The 25,431-nt window shown below is 45.4% G+C and overlaps 1 protein-coding gene across 1 annotated transcript; it reads left to right on the top strand.

The window, feature by feature from the left end:
• The first annotated feature begins 226 nt into the window (after positions 1-226).
• On the top strand, positions 227-25,431 carry LOC132763664 (glutamine synthetase-like). The gene is made up of 7 exons (XM_060757340.2): positions 227-324; positions 9,511-9,685; positions 14,781-14,942; positions 16,460-16,606; positions 20,992-21,119; positions 22,941-23,140; positions 25,022-25,431. Exons 2-7 carry the CDS (start codon positions 9,520-9,522, stop codon positions 25,371-25,373), a joined length of 1,155 nt encoding a protein of 384 aa, XP_060613323.2. The 5' UTR covers positions 227-324; positions 9,511-9,519; the 3' UTR covers positions 25,374-25,431.

Consider the following 25,431-nt stretch of genomic DNA (forward strand, 5'->3'; position numbering starts at 1 on the left):
CTTCCAATGATTCTATGATTCTATGCTCTAGGGCAACCTTTCTGCTGTTTGTCCAGGCCTGGAGCAAGGCCTCTGGGCGTGTGCAGAGCGCAAACGTTACCCTTGCTGTTATTTCCGGGTTTGGAGGCGTTCCAAGAGGCGAAAGGGAGCCGGGTTTGGAGAGGCGAAGGGGCACCGCCTTCTGGGGGAGGAAGGAGGAGGGAAGGAGGCGGGGGACCGGCTATAAGAGGAGTCGAAACCCCGGGCAAAGAGGCGGCTGTTCCGGGACTTTGGAGAGAAGACCACCCGCGCAAGACCACCCGCGCCCCGGAAGTCCCCAAGAAGGTAAACCAAAGCGCGCATCTCCAGACTGGAACCATGCCACTTTTGGCACTGCTTCCACCTCTTACTCAAGGCTGTGGGAATCCCTAGAGAGGTAGTATTTTGGGAGAGGAAGCCCTCCCCTTTTGAGAAACTACAACTCCTAAGACGGACCCCACAGCATTGATCCGTGACATGTTTCCAATCTTCTTTCCTTTCTCCACTGGTCCATTCTTCCTTTCTTGCCCGACTTTTACGCACAGAGAGAAACAAAACATCTCTCTCTGGTTTTTGTTTCCTTATTGTGATTTGGACGGATCTGTCTGTCCCGAATCTGGGGTTTCATACTTCAGGGGTCTAGCAGGAAGGGTCCCCAAAAGAGTCCCCATAAATTTGGGCCCGGGATTCAGTCAGAACTTTGGAGTTTTTGGAGATGAGTTTTTGGCCGCGTGCGTAAAGGCGCACGAGAGTATTGCACACCAAGAGTCCTTCTTCACTGTAGATTTAATGCAGTTTGACACTACTTTCACCCCCATGGCTCAGTGCTATGTAGTCCTGGGAGTTGTAGTTTGATAAGGAACCCCAGTGCTTGGGCAGGGAAGGCTCAAAGACCTCGCAAAACTACAACTCCCAGGGCCCCTCTCCATTGAGCCATGGCATGGCAATGACTCAAGAATGAACAATGAGTTTCATGCATTGTCGAAGGCTTTCATGGCCAGAATCATAGAATCATAGACCCAAAGAGTTGGAAGAGACCTCATGGGCCATCCAGTCCAACCCCCTGCCAAGAAGCAGGAATATTGCATTCAAATCACCCCCAACAGATGGCCATCCAGCCTCTGTTTAAAAGCTTCCAAAGAAGGAGCCTCCACCACACTCCGGGGCAGAGAGTTCCACTGCTGAACGGCTCTCACAGTCAGGAAGTTCTTCCTTGTGTTCAGATGGAATCTCCTCTCTTGTAGTTTGAAGCCATTGTTCCATTGCGCCCTAGTCTCCAGGGAAGCAGAAAACAAGCTTGCTCCCTCCTCCCTGTGGCTTCCTCTCACATATTTATACATGGCTATCATATCCCCTCTCAGCCTTCTCTTCTTCAGGCTAAACATGCCCAGCTCCTTAAGCCGCTCCTCATAGGGCTTGTTCTCCAGACCTTTTATCATTTTAGTCGCTCTCCTCTGGACACATTCCAGCTTGTCAATATCTCTCTTGAATGTAGTCCTGGGAGTTGTAGTTTGATAAGGAACCCCCAGTGCTTGGGCAGGGATAGCTAAAGACCTTGCAAAACTGCAACTCCCAGGGCTCCTCTCCATTGAGTCATGGCATCCAAATGGAAATGACTCAAGAATGAACAATGAGTTTCATTCATTGTCGAAGGCTTTCATGGCCAGAATCATTGGATTGTGGTGAGTTTTCCATGCTGTCTAGCCATATTCCAGAAGCATTCTCTCCTGACATTTCACCCACATCCTCAGGCATCCTCAAAGGTTGTGAGGTTTGTTGGAAACTAGGCAAGTGGGTTTTATATACCTTTGGAATAATGTCCAGGGTGGGAAGTCTTGTCTGCTTGAGGCAAGTGTGAATGTTGCCATTAGACAGCTTGATTAGCACGGAATGGCCTTGCAGCTTCAAAGTCTGGCTGCTTCCTGCCAGGGGGAATCCTTGGTTATTTATTTATTACCATATTTATATACCACCATTCTTAGCACAATTCGATGCCCACAATAACATTAAAACAATTTAAATATTTAACATAAGTAAAATTCAACAATAAAAATATAGATCCTCTGCATCTCATTACTAAAATCATTATCCAAACGCATTGTCCAGTCATTCCGAAAATCAGAGTTTGTCTGCTACACTGCATTTGGGAAAGTTTGCTCAAAAAGCCAGGTTTTAACTTTTTTGCGAAATTCTAAGAGGGTGGGGGGCAATCTAATGTCCCTATGGAGGGCATTCCACAGCCGAGGGGCCACCACTAATAAGGCCCTGTTTCCTGTCTGAAATTCCCTTGTTTTCTAAGTGTTTCTCTTTATTTACTGCCCTGATTTTAGAGTTCTTTAATACTAGTAGCCAGATTGTGTTCATTTTCATTGTTTCCCCCTTTCTGTTGAAATTGACACATGCTTGTGGATTTCAATGGCTTCTCTATGTAAAAAGGGGAATTCCAGACAGGGCCAGCTAACAACTTCCAACAAATGATTCCCCCGGGCAGGAAGCAGCCAGGCTTTGAAGCTACAAGGCCATTCAGTGCTAATCAAGTTGGCCAATTCCAACATTCGGTTGTTGTAGGTTTTTTCAAGCTATACGGCCATGTTCTAGAAGCATTCTCTCCTGACGTTTCGCCTGCATCTGTGGCAAACATCCTCAGAGGTAGTGAGGTCTGTTGGAACTAGGAAAATTGGGTTTATATATCTGTGGAATGACCAGGTTGGGACAAAGAACTCTTGTCTGTTGGAGCTAGGTGTGAATGTTTCAACTGACCACCTTGATTAGCATTTCACCCTGGTCATTCCACAGATATATAAACCCATTTTCCTAGTTCCAACAGACCTCACTACCTCTGAGGATGTTTGCCATAGATGCAGGCGAAAGGCCAGGAGAGAATGCCTCTAGAACATGGCCATATAGCCCGAAAAAACCTACAACAACCCAGTGATTCCGGCCATGAAAGCCTTTGATAATACAATTGCAACATTCCCACTTGCCTCCAGCAGGCAAGAGTTCTTTCCACAGATATATAACCCCCACTTGCCTAGTTTCCAACCGACCTCACAACCTCTGAGGTTCTGTAGGTTTGTTCTTTAAGTTGAATTTGTAAGTCGGAACAGGGCCATTTTTTAAGTGTAACTACAGCCAAAGATGACTTCAAGTAGTCAAGTAAGACTAAACCCTTCCCGCCCCTCCCTCGCTTGTGAAACTTGTGTTCTCCATTTGGCCTTAGTGCACAATGGAGTCTTTGTTCTCCCATCTGGGAGACTGTCATTTCATCTCAAGTATAGTTGGAATCTATAATTTAACAATGCTTTAACTGGGGTGCTGGCAATTTTCCGCGCTGTATGGTCAAGTTCCAGAAGCATTCTCTCCTGACGTTTCCCCCACATCTATGGCAGCCATCCTCAGAGGTTGTGAGGACTGTTGTAAACTAGGGAAGTGGGGTTTATATACATCCCTGTGGAATATTGTCCAGGGTGGGGAAAAGAACTCTTGCCTGTTGGTGACAACTGTGTATGTTGTAATTAATCACCTTGATTACCATTGAATGGCTTGGCACCTTCAAAGCCTGGCTTCTTCCTGCCTGGAGGAATCCTTTGTTGAGAGGTGTTACCTGGCCTTGATTGTTTCCTGTATGGAATTCCCCTGTTTTCTGAGTTTTTTTTAATACTGGGAGCCAGATATCATTCATTTTCATGGTTTCCTCCTACAACAGCACAACAACCCACAAACAAACAAGGACATCTAATCACCTCTCAACAAAAGTTTGCTCTAGACACTGTCAATCCTTAAATGCTAATCAAGATAGTCAGTTGAAACATTCACACCTAGCTCCAGCAGACAAGAGTCCTTTGTCCCACCCTGGTCTTTCCACAGATATATAAACCCCTTTTTCCTAGTTCCAACAGACCTCACTACCTCTGAGGATGCTTGCCATAGATGCAGGCGAAACGTCAGGAGAGAATGCCTCTAGACCATGGCCATACAGCCCGAAAAAACCTACAACAACGCAGTTCCTCCTTTCTGTTGAAAATGCCCACATGCTTGAGGATTTCAGTGGCTTCTCTGTGTAGTCTGTAGTGAGCAGGGGAATTCCAGACAGGGCCAGCTAACACCTCCCAACAAAGGATTCCCCCAGGCAGGAAGCAGCCGGACTTTGAGGCTACAAGACCATCAAATGCTAATCAAGGTGACAAATTGCAACATTAACACCTCCCTCAGACAGAGAAAAGTTCTTTCTCCCACCCTGGACATCATTCCATACATATATAAACTGAATTTGACTAGTTTCCAACAGACCTCATAACCTCTGAGGATGCCTGCCATAGATGTGGGTATTTATTGTCATGTCAGGAGTGACTCCTGGTGTGAGAGAATTGGCCGTCTGCAAGGACGTTGCCCAGGGGACGCCTGGATGATTTGATGTTTTTATCATCCTTGTGGGAGACTTCTCTCATATCCCCGCATGAGGAGCTGGAGCTGATAGAGGGAGCTCATCCGCCTCTCCCCGGATTCGAACCTGCGACCTGTGGGTCTTCAGTCCTGCCGGCACAGGGGTTTAACCCACTGCGCCACCGGGGGCTCATAGATGTGGGTGAAACGCCAGGAGGGAATGCTTCTGAAACATGGCTGGACAGCTCGGAAAACTCACAGCCACACACAATATTCTGTCTGTTTTCTGTCATTCCAATAAAGACTGTGACTCACCTTAAGCTGGAATGAACGAATCCCTTTGCTATGCCTTTGTTTTTCCTTTCCTTCCTCCTGTTCCTTATTTTTCTAAGTGGTCCCGATAACGATAGCTTGCCTGTTATTCACCTGAAGCCGGAACGAACAAATCCTCCTGGATTGGCCTTTGCATTTCACTATTTGTTTTTCCAGTTCCTTCATTACTTCCTGGTTCTTTTCTTGCCATTTCTCCAGTGAGTCTCAGGAGGGGAAAAGTTGGAGCTGGCTTTGTATCTGATAGCCAACGCTGATATCCCTGCCTAGTTTGTTTGCTGTCTCCTCACTGCAGTATTGTTTTAGGGAGCAAATGTGATTTAGTGGGATGCTGATGATATTTATATCCCACCTTTCCCCCCCTTAAACTAGCTTGAGTGCCCAGCGTTGCCTGGGTTATGCACAAGGTTGTGGGTGACCTACAACTCCCATCATGGCAGGTTAACCCCGAGAAACTCCATCAGTACTTAACGTTTGTTATGTTGAGCAAGTTTGTTCTCGATGCATCATCGTTGGGGTTTTGACAGTAGGGTAAACTACAACTCCCCCTAGGGTGAGTCAATCCCCTCTAACCCCTTCAGTAGGTTGAGTTAGTCATGGGGGTTCTGTGTGCCAAGTGTGGTCCAGGTCCATCATCGGTGGAGGTCACCATTTCTCAGGTTGTGGGTGAACTACAACTCCCAGAAAGGAAGGTCCGTTCCCCCCAAACCCCTCCAGTAATCAAATTTCAACATATCAGGTCTGTGTGCCAAGTTTGGTCTGGATCCATTGATGTTTGGGTTCAAAGTGCTCTCTGTATGTAGGTGAACTACAACTCCCGCACTGGTGAATCAGTCCCCTCAAACCCCTCCAGTAGGTTGAGATATTCATAGAGGTTCTGTGTTCCAAGTGTGGTCCAGGTCCATCAGTGGTGGAGGTCACCATTTCTCAGGTTGTGGGTGAACTACAACTCTCAGAAAGGAATGTCCACCCCCCTCCACAGCCCCTCCAGTAATCAAATTTCAACATATCAGGTCTCTGTGTCAAGTTTGGTCTGGATCCATTGATGTTTGGGTTCACAGTGCTCTCTGGATGTAGGTAAACTACAACTCCCACACTGTTGAATCAGTTCCCTCAAACTCCTCCAGTAGGTTGAGTTATTCATAGAGGTTCTGTGTGCCAAGTGTGGCCCAGGTCCATCATTGACGAAGGTCACAATTTCTCTGGTTGTGGGTGAACTACAACTCCCAGAAAGGAAGGTCCATTCTCCCCAAACCCCTCCAGTAATCAAATTTCAACATATCAGGTCTCTGTGCCAAGTTTGGTCCAGATCCATTGATGTTTGGGTTCACAGTGCTCTCTGGATGTAGGTGAACTACAACTCCTACACTGGTGAATCACTCAAACTCCTCCAGTAGGTTGCGTTATTTGTAGGGATTTAAGTGTGCCAAGTATGGTCCAGGTCCATCATTGGTGGAGGTCACCATTTCTCTGGTTGTGGGTGAACTACAACTCCTGGAAAGGAAGGTCCATTCTCCCCAAACCCCTCCAGTAATCAAATGTCAACATATCAGGTCTCTGTACCAAGTTTGGTCAGGATCCATTGATATTTGGGTTCACAGTGCTCTCTGGATGTAGGTGAACTACAACTCCCACACTGGTGAATCAGTCCCCTCAAACTCCTCCAGTAGGTTGAGTTATTCATAGAGGTTCTGCGTGCGAAGCGTTGGTCCAGGTCCATCATCAGCAGAGGTCACCATTTCTCAGTTTGTGGGTGAACTACAACTCCTGGAAAGGAAGGTCCATTCTCCCCAAACCCCTCCAATAATCAAATTTCAACATATCAGGTCTCTGTGCCAAGTTTGGTCTGGATCCATGGATGTTTGGGTTCAAAGTGCTCTCTGGATGTAGGTGAACTACAACTCCCACACTGGTGAATCACTCAAACTCCTCCAGTAGGTTGAGTTATTCGTAGGGATTTAAGTGTGGTCCAGGTCCATCATTGGTGGAGGTCATAATTTCTCTGGTTGTGGGTGAACTACAACTCCCAGAAAGGAAAGTCCATTCCCCCTAAACCCCTCCAGTAATCAAATTTCAACATATCAGGTCTCTGTGCCAAGTTTGGTCTGGATCCATTGATGTTTGGGTTCACAATGCTCTCTTGATGTAGGTGAACTACAACTCCCCCAAATCAAGGTGGATGTTTCCCCAAAGGCCTTCAGTATTTTTTGCTGATCATGGGGGCTCTGTGTACCAAGTTTGGTCCAATTCCATCTTTGGTGGAGTTTAGAGTGCTCCTTGATTGCAGGTGAACTATAAATCCCAGTACTTACAACTCCAAAATGTGCAGGCCAATTCCCCTCAAAACCCACCAGTATCCTTGGATCCTACCATTTGCCCGCAAGAGTTGTGGCTGAAAGAACCCTCCCTCGCAAGGAGATTAAATTGGGTGCCTTGTTTACCTTGAAAGTTATCTGCAACTCCACCCTGGCCCTTGGGTTTTGATGCAATCATCCTCTGAAATGGGCAGAGGGTGTGATGCCCTTTCCACGTCAGCTTTGTTTCCTTCTGCTTTCGTGAGTTTGTGTTAGTTTTGCAAGACCTCTCTGCCTGTAGGAGTGGGGAAAGGGCCCATTGAAATTGCTGTATTTTATAAAGTAGGCTCTCAGTTAACTGGGACTCTCAAGCAACTGGCAAAGAGGGACTACATATCCTCCTAACAGTCCACACTAGCCCTGAGATCATCAGGAGAGGCCCTCCTCTCGGTCCCACCACCATCACAAGTAAGGTTGGTTGGAACGAGAGAGGGACTTTTTGGTGGTGGCCCCACAGCTCTGGAAATTCCTGAAAGAAGCTCATTTGGCCCCTTAATTACTGATCTTTTAAAAAACATTTTGATGAAAGTAGGGCTTCCCCATATGTGGAGGGGGGGGGGACCACACCTCCATTTCAAAATGTTTAAAAGCAATGCTTTTGGGTTTGGAAAGATTAGTTGTTTACAAGAAACGTTGTCCAGGGGATGCATTTGCTCAGTCATCAAAGAGACTTTCCGTGTTTCCCATCCTAAATATCTCATCTCAGCAATTCTCAACCTGGGGGTCAGGACCCCTGAGGAGTCACAAAGGGCGTGTCAGCGGGGTCACCAAAGACCATCAGAAAACACAGTATTTTATGTTGGTCGTGGGAGTTCTGTGTGCCAAGTTTGGTTCAACTCTTTGATTGCATGTGAACTATAAATCCCAGCAACTACAACTCCCAAATGTCAAGGTCTATTTTCGCCAGAATCCACTAGTATTCACATTTGGACATACTGAGTATCCATGCCAAGTTTGGTCCAGATCCATCATTATTTGGTGGAGTTCAGAATGCTCCTTGACTGTAGGTGAACTATAAATCCCAGCAACTCCAACTCCCAAATATCAAGGTCTATTTTCGCCAGAATCCACTAGAATTCACATTTGGACATATTGAGTATCCATGCCAAGTTTGTTCCAGATCCATCTTTGTTTGAGTCCCCAGTGCTCTCTGGATGTAGGTGAACTACAACTCCAAAACTCAAGGTCAATGCCCACCAAACCCTTCCAGTGTTTTCTGTTGGTCATGGGAGTTCTGTGTACCAAGTTTGGTTCAATTCCATTGTTGGTGGAGTTCAGAATGCTCCTTGACTGTCGTTGAACTATAAAACCCAGCAATCACAACTCCCAAACGTCAAGGTCTGTTTTTCTCAGTATTCACATTTGGACATATTGAGTATCCATGCCAAGTTTGGTCCAGATCCATCCTTGTTTGAGTCCACAGTGCTCTCTGGATGTAGTTGAACTACAACTTCAAAACTCAAGGTCAATGCCCACCAAACCCTTCCAGTGTTTTCTGTTGATCATGGGAGTTCTGTGTGCCAAGTTTGATTAAACTCTTAACGTTGGTGGAGTTCAGAATGCTCTTTGATTGCAGGTGAACTATAAGTCCCAGCAACTACAACTCCCAAATGACAAATTCATTTTTTTTGGAGTGATGGTCACTCTTTGGGTTAGTAGGTGTCTTGTGGCCAGTGTTTTCTGTTGGTTGTGGGAGTTCTGTGTGCCAAGTTTGATTCAATTCTATCGTTGGTGGAGTTCAGAATGCTCTTTGATTGCAGGTGAACTATAAGTCCCAGCAACTACAACTCCCAAATGACAAATTCATTTTTTTGGAGTGATGGTCACTCTTTGGGTTAGTAGGTGTCTTGTGGCCAGTGTTTTCTGTTGGTTGTGGGAGTTCTGTGTGCCAAGTTTGGTTCAATTCCATGGTTGGTGGAGTTGGTGGGGTTCAGAATGCTCTTTGATTGTAGGTGAACTATAAATCCCAGCAACTACAACTCACCAATCCCTCCAACCCCTCCAGTATTCAGATTTGGGTGCATTGGGTATTTGTGCCAAATTTGGTCCAGTGAATGAAAATACATCTTGCAGATCAGATATTTACATTGCGATTCATGTTGTTGTTGTTCATTCGTTCAGTCGTCTCCGACTCTTCGTGACCTCATGGACCAGTCCACGCCAGAGCTCCCTGTCGGCCGTCACCACCCCCAGCTCCTTCAAGGTCAGTCCAGTCGCTTCAAGGATGCCATCCATCCATCTTGCCCTTGGTCGGCCCCTCTTCCTTTTGCGATTCATAACAGTAGCAAATTACAGTTCTGAAGTAGCAACGAAAATAATGTTATGGTTGGGGGTCACCACAACATGAGGCACTGTATCAAGAGGTTGCTGCATTGGGAAGGTTGAGAAACACGGATCTCAAGGCATTCTTTCTTCCTTCCCTTAGATTACCATCATGTCTGTGTCACACAGTTCCAAGCTAAACAAGGGGGTCCGAGACCAGTACATGAAGCTACCTCAAGGGAAGAAAATCCTAGCCACCTACATTTGGATCGATGGGTCTGGGGAAGGCCTTCGCTGCAAAACCAGGACCTTTGACAAGGAACCAAAGAGCGTTGAAGGTAAAGTCCACCACCCTTTCCAGTTTGGGTTGCCATCCATTTGGGCCTGTCAATCTCTGTTTTAGAGTCCTTTTTTTGAGATGAGGATAAGCCGCCATTTGGCCTGACACTTGCTTTTGTTTCAGTCTGGTCTTTCTAGTTTTTCCTTCTTGAAGGTTTGCCCAAAGGCAACTTTGGTTTCCTCTCGGGGAGTTTCAGTTGGGATGGGCTTGAGGTCACCGGATTGTGCAAAACTGACGTGAAAAGTGGGCGATTTAGGTCAGCTAATCTTAACTCTGACCACAAGGAATGGAGGAAGTCGAATTAACCCTTAGCTAGGTTGGTGTTTATCATCATGGGCTTTTGTTACAGGGAAATCTCACTGAGAATTTGCATCTTTAGACTTGGGTAATTTTAAAATAATTATTTATTTATTTATTACTAGCTGTACCCGCCACACATTGCTGTGGCCAACGTTCCCTCTGTCTCTCCTTCTTTCCCTCCCTCCTTCGCTCCCTCTTTCCTTCCTTCCTTCCCGTCTTCCCTTCTCTTCTTCCTTCCTTCTCTCTTTCCTTCCTTCCCGTCTTTCTTTCTCTTCTGCTGTCTCTCTTGTCTTCCTTCTCTCTTTCCTTCTTTCCTTCCCTCCCTCTTTCTCTACATCTTCCCCCCTTCCTTCGCTCCCTCTTTCCTTCCTTCCCGTCTTTCTTTCTCTTCTTCCTTCCTTCTCTCTTTCCTTCCTTCGCCCTTTTCTTTCTCTTCTGCTGTCTCTCTTTTCTTCCTTCTCTCTTTCCTTCTTTCCTTCCCTCCCTCTTTCTCTACATCTTCCCCCCTTCCTTCGCTCCCTCTTTCCTTCCTTCCTTCCCATCTTCCCTTCTCTTCTTCCTTCCTTCTCTCTTTCCTTCCTTCGCCCTTTTCTTTCTCTTCTGCTGTCTCTCTTTTCTTCCTTCTCTCTTTCTTTCTTTCCTTCCCTCCCTCTTTCTCTACATCTTCCCCCCTTCCTTCGCTCCCTCTTTCCTTCCTTCCTTCCCGTCTTCCCTTCTCTTCTTCCTTCCTTCTCTCTTTCCTTCCTTCGCCCTTTTCTTTCTCTTCTGCTGTCTCTCTTTTCTTCCTTCTCTCTTTCCTTCTTTCCTTCCCTCCCTCTTTCTCTACATCTTCCCCCCTTCCTTCGCTCCCTCTTTCCTTCCTTCCTTCCCGTCTTTCCTTCTCTTCTTCCTTCCTTCTCTCTTTCCTTCCTTCGCCCTTTTCTTTCTCTTCTGCTGTCTCTCTTTTCTTCCTTCTCTCTTTCCTTCTTTCCTTCCCTCCCTCTTTCTCTACATTTTCCCCCCTTCCTTCGCTCCCTCTTTCCTTCCTTCTTTCCCCTTTTTCCTTCTCTCCTTCCTTCCTTCTCTAACTTTCCTTCCATCCCCCTTTTTCTTTCCCTCCCTATTTCTCTACTCTCTTCTTTCTCTACTTCCTTCCTTCCTTCCTTCCTTCCTTCCTTCCTTCCTTCTCTCTTTGCTTCCATGCTTCCTTCTCCCTTTCCTTCTTTCTTTTCCTCCCTCCCTCTTTCTTTTCTTCCTTTCTTCCTCTTCCTTCCTTCCTTCCTTCCTTTCTTTCTTTTTCTCCCCTTCCCTCCCTCCTTCTTCCCTTTTTTCTGTATTGTCATTTAGCTTTTCGTCGTTTAGCTTTTGGGGGCTTTTTAAGTCCATTGTGCTGTGTTTTTATGAGTGAAAGACATACATTGGGTTGTTAAGTGTATTGTGTCCAAATCTGGTGTCAATTCCCCCAGTGGTTTTTGAGTTCTGTTAAACAAACGAACATTACACAGAAATGCTGGACCACACCAACAACCACCATGTCAGACTACACAGAGAAGCCATTGAAATCCACAAGCATGTGGACAATTTCAACAGAAAGGAAGAGACCATGGAAATGAACAAAATCTGGCTACCAGTATTAAAAAAACTCTAAAAACACAACAGCAAAACAGCAGAGAGGAAACAACCAGGCACATCTTAACACCTCTCAACAAAAGGTTTTCCCAGGCTCAGGCAGGCCTTCAAATGCTAATGAAGGTGGTCAGTTGAAACATTCACACCTAGCTCCAGCAGAGAAGAGCTCTTTGCCCCACTCCAGCCATTCCACAGATATATAAACCCACTGTCCTATTTAGTTCCAACAGACCTCACTACCTCTGAGGATGCTTGTCATAGATGCAGGCGAAACGTCAGGAGAAATGCCTCTAGAACATGGCCCTATAGCCCGAAAAAACCCACAAGAACCTAGAACATTACATTTTTATTTATATAGATTTATTCACTAGACTCGTATACTGCCCTTCTCAGCCCGGAGGAGACTCGAGGCAGTTTACATTTGGCAATCAGTGCCCCACAAGATAAAATACAGTCAAAAACAAATACATATAGTATAAATCGTATATAAACAATTAAAATCATAAAATACAGTTCTCAGCGTCTCATCATTAAAATCATTTTCCATTCCATCGTCCTGTCGTTCCATGAGTCTCAATTAATCAGTTATACTGCCTCTGCAAATGCCTGCTCGAACAGCCAGGTCTTAACTCTCTTTTGAAATGTCAGGAGGGAGGGGGCCGATCTAATGTCCCTAGGGAGGCCGTTCCATAGCCGGGGGCCACTGCGGAGAAGGCCCTGTCTCTTGTTCCCGCCAATCGGATCTGCGAAGAAGGCGGGACTGTGAGCAGTGCCTCTCCAGACCATCTTAAACACCTAGATGGTTGATAGGAAGAGATGCATTCAGATGGGTAAACTGGGCCAGAACCGTTAATAATGATAATAATAATAATAATAATAATAATAATAATACACTTTATTTATATTCTGCTCTATCTCCCTGCAAACATTCAGTTAATCAGTTATACTGCCTTTGCAAATGCCTGCTCGAACAGCCAGGTCTTAACTCTCTTTTGAAATGTCAGGAGGGAGGGGGCCGATCTAATGTCCCTAGGGAGGGCGTTCCGTAGCTTTGGGGCCACCGCTGAGAAGGCCCTGTCTCTCGTTCCTGCTAATCAGATATGCGAAGAAGGCGGGACCGAGAGCAGGGTCACTCCAGACGATCTTAAACACCAAGATGGTTGATAGGAAGAGATGTGTTCAGATGGGCAAACTGGGCCAGAACTGTTAATAATAATAATAATAATAATAATAATAATAATAATATACTTTATTTATATTCTGCTCTATCTCCCTGCAAACATTCAATTAATCAGTTATACTGCCTCTGCAAATGCCTGCTCTAACAGCCAGGTCTTAACGCTCTTTTGAAATGTCAGGAGGGAGGGGGCCGATCTAATGTCCCTAAAGAGGGCATTCCATAGCTGCGGGGCCACCGCTGAGAAGGCCCTATCTCTCGTTCTCTCCAGTCGGATCTGCGAAGAAGGCGGGACCGAGAGCAGGGCCTCTACAGACGATCTTAAACACCTAGATGGTTCATAGAATCATAGAATCAAAGAGTTGGAAGAGACCTCATGGGCCATCCAGTCCAACCCCATTCTGCCAAGAAGCAGGAATATTGCATTTAAATCACCCCTGACAGATGGCCATCCAGCTTCTGTTTAAAAGCTTCCAAAGAAGGAGCCTCCACCACACTCCGGGGCAGAGAGTTCCACTGCTGAACGGCTCTCACAGTCAGGAAGTTCTTCCTCATGTTCAGATGGAATCTCCTCTCTTGTAGTTTGAAGCCATTGTTCCGCGTCCTAGTCTCCAAGGAAGCAGAAAACAAGCTTGCTCCCTCCTCCCTGTGGCTTCCTTTCACATATTTATACATGGCTATCATATCTCCTCTCAGCCTTCTCTTCTTCAGGCTAAATATGCCCAGCTCCTTAAGCCGCTCCTCATAGGACTTGTTCTCCAGACCCTTGATCATTTTAGTCGCCCTCCTCTGGACACATTCCAGCCTGTCAGTATCTCTCTTGAATTGTGGTGCCCTGAATTGGTTAGGTGTGGTCTAACCAGAGCAGAATAGAGGGGTAGCATTACTTCCCTGGACCTAGACACTATGCTCCTATTAATGCAGGCCGAAATCCCATTGGCTTTTTTTGCTGCCACATCACATTGTTGGCTCATGTTTAACTTGTTGTCCACGAGGACTCCAAGATCTTTTTCACACGTACTGCTCTTGAGCCAGGTGTCACCCATTCTATATCTTTGGTTCATAGGAAGAGATGCGTTCAGACAGGTAAACTGGGCCAGAACCATTAATAATAATAATAATAATAATAATAATAATAATAATAATAATAATCGTCATCATCATCATCATCATCATCATCTACTTTATTTATATTCTGCTCTATCTCCCTGCAAACATTCAATGACATTATACAATCAACAGAGACAGACAGTACATAAACAGAGGCAAGGCTTCCCTCTTTTCACCTCCGCCATCCAGCTGCGCTCTACTCAACTATGGAGACTTGACCAAAGGAGAAAACGTCTCCAAAAAGTGGTCAGGTCCCAGGTTCCTCCCATTAAAAATAATTATTAATTAGTCCCAAAACCTTCAGCATTTTAAAAATTCAATCAAGCACTGAAAGCAGGAGATTGTTGCAACAGGTTTAATTGAGCACGTCACCTTGCTGGGTGGGAAGTGCCACATTGAATTGAGGTGTAGTTCAGTGTTTATAGCCAGCACCTTTGAGCATGCACAAAGTTCAGTAAACTTCCTAGTTCTCTTCACCAACCTTCAAAATAAAGAATCTTAGGGTTGGAAGAGACTCCGAGACTTATCCAGTTCAACTCACTATTTATTTATTTATTTATTTACAACATTTATATGCCACCCTTCTCACCTTGAAGGGAACTTACAAGAGCTTACAAGATATATATACATACAATATATTATTAGCATAGTACAATATCAGTATTATATACGACTATATTGTACTATACCATTATATTGTAATATTATTAGTAATATTACGTGTAATATAAAATATATAATTATAATATTGTATTCTTATGATAGGACACTGAAAAATACAAATAGCATAAATCAGTAAGGACCACACAATTAAACAGTAAATAAGACTTTCAAACCAGAAATAGAATATTTTTCAAATGTTGATACATAGTGTAATTGATTCGATGTCTTCCCGCAGATCTCCCTCAATGGAACTTCGATGGATCCAGCACGGGCCAAGCCGAAGGCTCCAACAGCGACATGTTCTTGATACCAGTTAGGATATTCAGAGACCCTTTCTGTCTGGACCCCAACAAGCTGGTGTTGTGCGAGGTTCTGAAATATAACCACAAACGGGCAGGTGAGCCTCCGTTTCGCTCGTTTTGTCCTCGTTTTCTTTCTCTAACATGCCCCATTGCAATCCTCTGTGTGGAAGGAGAGGCACTGGCCCACTCCTGTGCTTTATGAGTTGGGCTCCAAAATGTCCCCCAAAGGACTATGGAGACCATTTCTGTGCGTTTTCTGGGCTGTCTGGCCATGTTCCAGAAGCATTCTCTCCTGACGTTTCACCCACATCTATGGCAGGCATCCTCAGAGGTTGTGAGGTCTGTTGGAAACTAGGGAAGTAGGGTTTATATATGTGTGGAATGATGTCCAGGTTGGGAAAAAGAACTCTTGTTTGCTTGAGAAAAGTGTGGCTGTTGCAACTGGCCAGCTTGATTAGCATTGAATGGCCTTGCAAAGCTTGTATGATGGCTGCCTGAGGGAATCCTTTGTTGGGAGGTGTTAGCTGGCCCTGATTGTTTCCTGCCTGGAATCCCTCTGTTTTCTGAGTGTTGATCATTATTTACTGTCCTGATTTTAGAGTTCTTTAATAGTGGGAGCCAGATTTTTTTCATTTTCATGGTTTCCTCCTTTCTGTTGAAATTGTGCATTTGCTTGGCCATAAGGTTTTAAATTCTCTGTGTTATTGTTTATATGTAAGTTATATTAATTGTACTGTTTTGTTTTTACTGATGTGTTGTTTGGCTTGGCCTCATGTAAGCCACCCCGAGTCCTCTTGGGGAGATGGTGGTGGGGTATAAATAAAGTATTATTATTATTATTATTATTATTATTATTATTGGGTTGTTGTAGTTTTTTTCGGGCTATATGGCATTCTCTCCTGACGTTTTGCCTGCATCTATGGCAAGCATCCTCAGAGGTAGTGAGGACCGTTGGAACTAGGAAAAAGGGCTTATATATCTGTGGAATGACCAGGGTGGGACAAAGGACTCTTGTCTGCTGGAGCTAGGTGTGAATGTTTCAGCTGATCACCTTGATTATGGTCAGCTGAAACATTCACACCTAGCTCCAGCAGACAAGAGTCCTTTGTCCCACCCTGGTCATTCCACAGATATATAAACCCTTTTTCCTAGTTATATAATGGCCTGACAGTGCCTGGAGCAAACTGTTGTTGAGAGGTGATTAGATGTCCTTGTTTGTTTCCTCTCTGTTGTTTTAGAGTTTTTTAATACTGGTTGCCAGATTTTATTCATTTTCATGGTTTCCTCCTTTCTGTTGAAAAAATATTATTATTATTATTATTATTATTATTATTATTATTGTTATTATTATTCCTGTGGATTTCAATGGCTTGTATGGGTAGTCTGCAGTGAACAGGAAAATTCAAGACAGGAAACAATCAGGGCCAGCTCACCCTGAGCTGTCAATCTTCTGGTTTGCAAGATTTATTGCAGCTTGGTGATTAACTTACTGTGCTAAAGCCCAGCCTCCCCCTGAACACAGGATGGAGACACAACTGTTAAAGTGATAGTAGTAATTGTGTATTGCAGAGAAGTTGCCAAAGAGGTCCCAAAAACGTCTCCTTTCTTACAGAAACCAACTTGAGGAACAGCTGTAAAAGAATTATGGATATGGTCAAAGACAGCCATCCCTGGTTTGGGATAGAGCAGGAATACACTTTACTTGGCATCAACGGGCACCCCTACGGCTGGCCTGAAAATGGGTTCCCAGGCCCACAAGGTAAGAATAATTCTATATCAATAAGTGGGTGTTTTGTGTGGCACAGAATTTCGTAAGAGGCAGAAAAGGTTGTGCTTCTTCTCTTTTGTTCATACTTCATCTTCAAAGCAGACGGTCTTAAGTTTTGTTGACTGTTTCGAAGGTGGGAACCATTCTTATTTACTAGAGGTGTGCATTTGGTGCTGATGTATTCGGAAGTCGTAAGTTATTCGGAAGTACAGCACTTTCGTAGAGAGTTCCGTCACGCCCCCCAATATTAAGATTTTGAATCAATTCTTAAGCCTCAGATGTTGCTGCAACTCAGAGTAGGCTTCACCTTGCTTCTAAACACCACCACACAAGAGCTGTAGTTTTATAGTTTATTGAGGAAAACATCCAAGTCAAAATAAAGAATAAGCATCGCAAAGTCCCAGAGATTAAGGTTAAATGCAGAATACAGTTCCAAAGATCTTCAGGTAAAAGCAGGAGACATAATCCTATTGGCAACGTTCAAACCAGAGTCCCAGGTACAAGCAATGAAACATTTGCCCCAAGATTCACAATGCAAGAAATCCCAAGCGTACTGCTTTCCAGGCTAAGGTTATTCCATGAAGCTTCCAGGCTAATAAGCTATGTTGAACTGACGCTTTCCCTTGGTTTGCAAGAAGCCTAAATACCTTTCTAACATGTCAACATTACATGAAATCATTGCGATGACCTTTCACCGAGCTGGCTTCTCATCTGCCGGCCAGGCGAGAACATTTGCCCCAAGAATCACAATGCAAGAAATCCCAAGCGTACTGCTTTCCAGGCTAAGGTTATTCCATGAATCTTTAAGGCTACTAAGCTACGTTGAACTGACAGTTTCACACAGTTTCCAGGAGGCCTAAATACCTTTCTAACATCAAAACATTAGGCTCTCGGCATCATAAAAGCATTGTGATGACCTCACACCGAGCTAGCCTCCCGTCTGCTTGCCAGATGCAAACTCCGCCTGACCCGGAGATCAAGGCGAGCTTCTCGGGTCAAATCCTTATCTACACTTTCGGTATCATCGTGGGAAGGCACCTGTTCGCTATTCCCTTCGTTAAAATTCCTTTCTGGTGAAGACAGCTGTGTTGACACTGCACTGTCTGTGAGATCCTCGGAAGCAGGCTCAGAGATTTGAGGCACAAACAAAGAGCCAGGAAGCTGAAACCCAACAGGAATCTGAATCCCATCATCCTCATAGTCAGAAACTAGCTCAGCCAGAACAGATGTCTTCGGAAGTAGTTATGACATAGCTAAAATTTACAGGGCAACCAAGCCCTGCTGAGAGGCGAAGCCAAACATGTTGGCATGCTTCTCAGCCAATCAGGGCTGATGGAGGAGGGAGGCGAAGGTAGATTTTTTAAAATACACTTTTAATATAAATTCGCCAAAAATATGTGGATAAGTCAAATGTTCTGAAATTTCATAGTCTAAGAGTAGTAGATGTGTTCTACCATTGTAGCAAGTTTCACCTCAATAGTTTTAAAAATGAGGGAGATAGGAGCCCCACTGGCAGTGTCTTCCTTATTGAGCATGTGCAACTTATTCATTTATTTAATATATTTATATACTGCCCTTCTCAGCCCTCAGGCAACTCAATAACTTCCATTAACGAAGTATTTACGAAGATTCGTAATTTTAGTTAAATTCCAAAATTTTCACCACCTAAAATTCGGGAAATGAAGCGCCAGCGCCCCCTATTTTTGGAAGGAGTTTAGAGCCATTTTTAATGGATTGCATATGCCTGTTGTTTACACTTTCTCGGCTGCCCTTTGGAACGGATCTGAATAGTGTTTGAAGGAGAACCAAAGGCAAAGCTGATAAGTACAGCCCATACAGAGTAGCAGAGCAATTTCAGTCTTAAACACTAAGTGAAACACATCCTGAAAGTTTCCCCTATTGTGAGTGAGTTGCTTTTTAGAAAAATAACTCCCTTGTCTTCTTATTGAGGAAATATTCCGCTAGTCATATGAGGTTTAATTAAATTGTCTGAGGTCACTGTGGATCTCTGTTTTGAAAGATCTCGGCTTATTTCTGTATTGAACACTGGCAGAATAGTAAAGAAAAATAGCCATCAGCAGTTGGTATGACCCCATAACAACTGATCATAGAATTACTCATAGAATCATAAAGTTGCAAGAGACACAAAAAGCCATTCAAGTCCAACCCCATTCTGCAACATAGGGAGACACAATCCAAGCCCTCCTGGCAGAGGGCCATCCAGCCTCATGGATAAATTCGAGAAGGAGACTGAGGTGGTGAGCCTACTCTGAGTTTTTGTCCTGATTGTAGAAACTATATCCAAAGCACTAAAGGTGATTCCTAAAGTGTGCTGTCACGTGCTGGGCCTATAGCAGTTGGCTTTTGAACAGGACATGCTCTTTGTGCCCAGCGGGGAGCCGGGGTGCCTCGATTGAGAGGCCCTAAGGATTTTCCTATACAGAGTCTTTAGAAGCTTGAAAGGTTTAACAGAGTTCTTTATTATTGCTTAAGTCTTCAACAAACAACCAAATACTTCTTAGATCTTCAACAAATTAAACAAATGCTTCAAGGCTTTGAATCAACTGTTGGCTTTCTTAATCTTGTCCACAAGGGACAGGCAACTGGCTTCGTGAACTGTTTCTTTTCTTTAAGAGGAAAACCCTTTTTAACCCCTCCTTGGGCAATCTACTTTCTAAACTTTGCTGGTGTGGGCTCTACTCCCGGCTCCAAACTGCTTCTTGTGTCCCGAGTAGACCTACCAGTCAAGGCTTTGTAGATTCTCCAGCTGGTGTGGGCTCTACTCCTGGCTCCAAACTGCTTCTTGGGTCCTGAGTAGACCTACCAGTCAAGGCTTTGTAGATTCTCCAGCTGGTGTGGGCTCTACTCCCGGCTCCAAACTGCTTCTTGGGTCCCGAGTAGACCTACCAGTCAAGGCTTTGTAGATTCTCCAGCTAGTGTGGGCTCTACTCTCGGCTCCAAACTGCTTCTTGGGTCCCGAGTAGACCTACCAGTCAAGGCTTTGTAGATTCTCTAGCTGGTGTGGGCTCTACTCCCGGCTCCAAACTGCTTCTTGGGTCCTGACTAGACCTACCAGTCAAGGCTTTGTAGATTCTCCAGCTGGTGTGGGCTCTACTCCCGGCTCCAAACTGCTTCTTGGGTCCTGACTAGACCTACCAGTCAAGGCTTTGTAGATTCTCCAGCTGGTGTGGGCTCTACTCCCGGCTCCAAACTGCTTCTTGGGTCCTGACTAGACCTACCAGTCAAGGCTTTGTAGATTCTCCAGCTGGTGTGGGCTCTACTCCCGGCTCCAAACTGCTTCTTGGGTCCTGACTAGACCTACCAGTCAAGGCTTTGTAGATTCTCCAGCTGGTGTGGGCTCTACTCCCGGCTCCAAACTGCTTCTTGGGTCCTGACTAGACCTACCAGTCAAGGCTTTGTAGATTCTCAAGCTGGTGTGGGCTCTACTCCCGGCCCCAAACTGCTTCTCGGGTCCTGAGTAGACCTACCAGTCAAGGCTTTGTAGATTCTCAAGCTGGTGTGGGCTCTACTCCCGGCTCCAAACTGCTTCTTGGGTCCTGACTAGACCTACCAGTCAAGGCTTTGTAGATTCTCCAGCTGGTGTGGGCTCTACTCCCGGCTCCAAACTGCTTCTTGGGTCCCGAGTAGACCTACCAGTCAAGGCTTTGTAGATTCTCCAGCTGGTGTGAGCTCTACTCCCAGCTCCAAACTGCTTCTTGGGTCCCGAGTAGACCTACCAGTCAAGGCTTTGTAGATTCTCCAGCTGGTGTGGGCTCTACTCCCGGCTCCAAACTGGTCCCGAGTAGACTTACCAGTCAAGGCTTTGTAGATTCTCCAGCTGGAGTCCTTTGGAACTGTTTCCCACCAGAATTTCCCCCAGATGCTGTGAGAAACTAAACTTCTCTACAGGTGGAGCTAATCCACGTCCTGTAGCTAAGCTTTCCAATGCAAGACTGGCCTAAAATGGCTCCCTCTCCTCCCAGAGCCCTGGGGAAAGGGGCAGGACCAAAACTTAACAATGATTGATGGGTCATTGGCCCTATAATTGCAAACCAAGGGAAGCCACCTTATTGCAAAATGCATGGAACTTTGGAATACGTGCAAATGCTCAAAGAAAGAAAAGGAAGTTGGAGCTTTTGGTACAGCCATACCAGCACATAAAGTAAGTTCAGCACCTTGGATAGATCCTTTAGAAGCAGCATGTTGGTAGAGTTCAGCACCCCAGATAGCTCCTTTAGAAAATACCTTCCATACCTTGGATAACTCCCTAAATGAGTTTTCATTTGCAGTCACATATACTTGGGTGTCCACAGGATGCTCTTTGGCAATAACATGGCTGCTTGGAATCCATGTCAACGTTCTGCCTTCTTTTCCAGGACCATATTACTGTGGAGTCGGGGCAGACAAAGTTTACGGACGGGACATTGTGGAGGCTCACTACAAAGCCTGCCTTTACGCCGGGGTAGAGATTGCTGGCACCAACGCCGAGGTCATGCCTTCTCAGGTATATTTGCAGAAGGTTTGGGTTTTGGGTCCATAGTGTCTCTAGTTAAATAGGACGGAGATAGGTAATAACACTTTATTTATATTCCACCTTTCTCCCCAAGAGGACTCAGAGCAGATTACAGGATATGAAGCAGGCACAGGCAAACATTCAATCCCTTGTTACAATCACATACAATGAGACACACAAACACAGACAAAGGCAAAGGCTTCTCCTTTCATTTCCGGCTCCAAAGGTGATGCTCTTCTCCATTTCCAAGCTGAGAAGCCTGTGTAGACACCTCCTGGTTGTGTTGCCGGCATCAGTGTCTTTCTGTCTTTTCGCCTATTTACTCACATTGGCATGTTTTTGAACTGCTCGGGCTAACAGTGGGAGCTCACCCATCCTGCGGATTTGAACTGCCAACCTTCAGGTCAGCAGTTCAGCAGCAAAAGAGCTTAACCCAGTGTTTCTCAACCTTCCTTAATACAATTCCTGATGTTGTGGTGACCCCCAACCATAGCATTATTTTCGTTACTACATCATAACCGTAATTTTGCTACTGTTATGAGTCGTAATGTAAGTATCTGATATGCAGAATGTATTTTCATGCACTGGACCAAATTTGGCACAAATACCCGATATGCCCAAATTTGAGTCCGGGTGGGGTGGGGGGGGGGGGTTGATTTTGTCATTTGGGAGGTGTAGTTATTGGGATTTATAGTTCACCTAAAATCAAAGAGCATTTTGAACTCCACCAATGATGGAACTGAACCAAACTTGACACACAGAACTCCCATGACCAACAGAAAATACCGGAAGGGTTTGGTGGGCACTGACCTTGAGTTTCGGAGTTGTAGTTCACCTACATCCAGAGAGCCCTGTGGACTCAAACAATGATGGATCTGGACTAAATTTGGCATGAATATTCAATATGCTCAAATGTGAACTCTGGTGGAGTTTGGGGAAAATAGACCTTGTCATTTGGGAGTTGTAGTTGCTGGGATTTATAGTTCATCTACAATCAAAGAGCATTCTGAACCCCACCAACTATAGAATTGGGCCAAACTTCCCACACAGAACTCCCATGACCAACAGAAAATACCGGAAGGGTTTTGTGGGCACTGACCTTGAGTTTTGGAGTTGTAGTTCACCTACATCCAGAGAGCCCCGTGGACTCAAACAATGATGGATCTGGACTAAACTTGGCACGAATACGCAATATGCTCAAATGTGAACTCTGGTGGAGTTTGGGGGAAATAGACCTTGTCATTTGGGAGTTGTAGTTGCTGGGATTTATCGTTCACCTACAATCAAAGAGCATTCTGAACCCCACCAACTATAGAATTGGGCCAAACTTCCCACGCAGAACCCCCATGACTAACAGAAATACTGTGTTTTCTGGTGGTCTTGGCGACCCCTCCGACACCCCCTCGCGACCCACCCGGGGGTCCCGACCCCTAGGTTGAGAAATACTGGCTTAACCCATTGGACCATGACCCTAGTTGGTCATAGGAAAGATCCCTTCTGCCTCGAAACCATGGAAAGCCAATACCAGCCAAAATGGATCATGGTAGACTAGATGGAGAAATACTCTGACTTTCCTCCCAATTTCCATGGGTCGCCTTTACATTAAAGGTTTAAATTTTGCAGATTTGATTTCTCAAGGATTATTTTGGTATTCCAGAGTAAGTGTATGGTCCAGCAGAAGCTGACCATACAGTTGCCCTGGAGAACCCAGGGAGAGAAAATGGGAAAAACTCCTGTTTTCTTTTAATCCTCAGTTTTCTATTTCCATTTAACACATTTCAATACGACTTACCTGTCTCTTCTCTCCTGTAGTGGGAATTCCAGGTTGGACCTTGTGAAGGAATCGAGATAGGTGACCATCTCTGGATGGCCAGGTTTATTCTGCACCGGGTCTGTGAAGATTTTGGGGTGGTGGCCACCTTTGACCCCAAACCCATGACCGGCAACTGGAATGGAGCTGGGTGCCACACTAACGTTAGCACTGCGGAAATGAGAGGAGAAGGTGGCATCAAGTGAGTGAAGGCCTCTTTGTGCCAAAGCCCATCTTGTGACTAAACTTTGGCCAGTTTAGGAAATGTAATAATAATATTATAATAATCACACTTTATTTATATTCCGCTCTATCTCCCTGAAGGGACTCGGAGTGGATTACAACATGCACAGATAGGCAAACATTCAGTACCTTTAATACTGTGGAATAACAATGACACACAAATACAGAGAGCAAAGGAAAAGGCTTTCCTTTTCATCTCCGGCTTCTGGAGGTGGTGCTCAACTCTGGCCATGGGGAGGTGCTTTTTTTCCACTTCTAAGCCAAGGAGCCTGTTGTCCATAGACACCTCCTGGTTGTGTCGAAGGCTTTCATGTCCGGAATCACTGGGTTGTTGTAGGTTTTTTCGGGCTATATGGCCATAGTCTAGAGGCATTCTCTCCCGACGTTTTGCCTGGATTTATGGCAAGCATCCTCAGAGGTAGTGGCAAGCATCCTCAGAGGTCACTACCTCTGAGGATGCTTGCTATAAATGCAGGCGAAACGTCAGGAGAGAATGCCTCTAGACCATGACCATAAAATTACAGCAGCAAAACAGCAGAGAGGAAACAACCAGGCACATCTTAACACCTCTCAACAAAAGATTTTCCCAGGCTCAGCCAGGCCTTCAAATGCTAATGAAGGTGGTCAGTTGAAACATTCACACCTAGCTCCAGCAGAGAAGAGCTCTTTGCCCCACCCCAGCCATTCCACAGATATATAAACCCATTGTCCTAATTCCAACAGACCTCACTACCTCTGAGGATGCTTGCCATAGATGCAGGCGAAACGTCAGGAGAGAATGCCTCTAGACCATGACCATAAAATTACAGCAGCAAAACAGCAGAGAGGAAACAACCAGGCACATCTTAACACCTCTCAACAAAAGATTTTCCCAGGCTCAGCCAGGCCTTCAAATGCTAATGAAGGTGGTCAGTTGAAACATTCACACCTGGCTCCAGCAGAGAAGAGCTCTTTGCCCCACCCCAGCCACTCCACAGATATATAAACCCATTGTCCTAATTCCAACAGACCTCACTACCTCTGAGGATGCTTGCCATAGATGCAGGCGAAACGTCAGGAGAAATGCCTCTAGAACATGGCCCTATAGCCCGAAAAAACACACAAGAACCTCATGACCATATAGCCCAAAAAAACCTACAACAACCTCCTGGTTGTGTTGCTGGCATGACTACATGGGTGCTTTTATTACCTTCCCGCCGAAGCGGTACCTATTGATCTACTCACATTAGTATGTTTTCGAACTGCTAGGTTGGCAGGAGCTAGGGCTAACAGTGGGAGCTCACCCCAATTTGCAGCTTTGAACTGCCAACCTTCAGGTCAGCAGATTCAGCAGCACAAGGGTTTAACCCACTGCACCAACCGCGGCCCTTTATGTCGCCTCTCAGTGCAAAGAGTTTGGGAATACAGTGTGATTATTCATGGATTAATACGATCTCTTTAGGAATCTCTAGTTCCTCTACCAGACCATAGTATTTCCTAAAGGACCTATAAATCTTAGAGAAGTGTGTCCTCTAGATATCTCTCAATGTAGTTGACTCTGGTCAACATTCTTATAGCTGCACTGGAGGTCCTAGAGAGAACACTCCTCAAGGCATTTGTATGTCCCTCAGTACGATTTTATGATCAACTGTTGCTGGAAGTTGACCATGGAGTCAAGCTTGAGGGCCTATAGAATCCTTGAAAGATACTAAACCTCCAGGTCTGCCAAGTCTCAGCCCAATATTGTGAACATTGTGCCACACTGTCCTTTTTTACTGCTCAGAAATTGAATGCATAGTCCCCAAATCCTTTCCTTTTTGGTATTGGTTTCTTCACCTGCGTCTTCCCAATTCCCTTTTAGGTACATTGAAGCCGCAATTGAGAAGCTAAGCAAGCGCCACCAGTACCACATCCGGATGTACGACCCCAGAGGAGGGCAGGACAACTCCCGACGGCTGACTGGCCACCACGAGACCTCCAGCATCAACGAATTCTCAGCCGGTGTGGCCAACCGTGGGGCCAGCATCCGAATCCCCCGCCAGGTTGGGCAGGACGGCCGTGGTTACTTTGAGGACCGCCGGCCTTCAGCCAACTGCGACCCCTACGCTGTGACGGAGGCCATCATGAGGACCATCCTGCTCAATGAAACCGGCGAGGAGCCAACAGAGTATTCGGACGAGGCCCGGTTGCAGAGAGCGACGGTCAAAGACTAACCGTGGCTCTTGCAGTGTGTTCCTTGCCAGTTTAGTAAACTTCCACCATCTTCAGAAA

Source organism: Anolis sagrei, chromosome 11, assembly GCF_037176765.1.
Source record: "Anolis sagrei isolate rAnoSag1 chromosome 11, rAnoSag1.mat, whole genome shotgun sequence".
In the NCBI taxonomy this organism is placed as follows: domain Eukaryota; kingdom Metazoa; phylum Chordata; class Lepidosauria; order Squamata; family Dactyloidae; genus Anolis; species Anolis sagrei.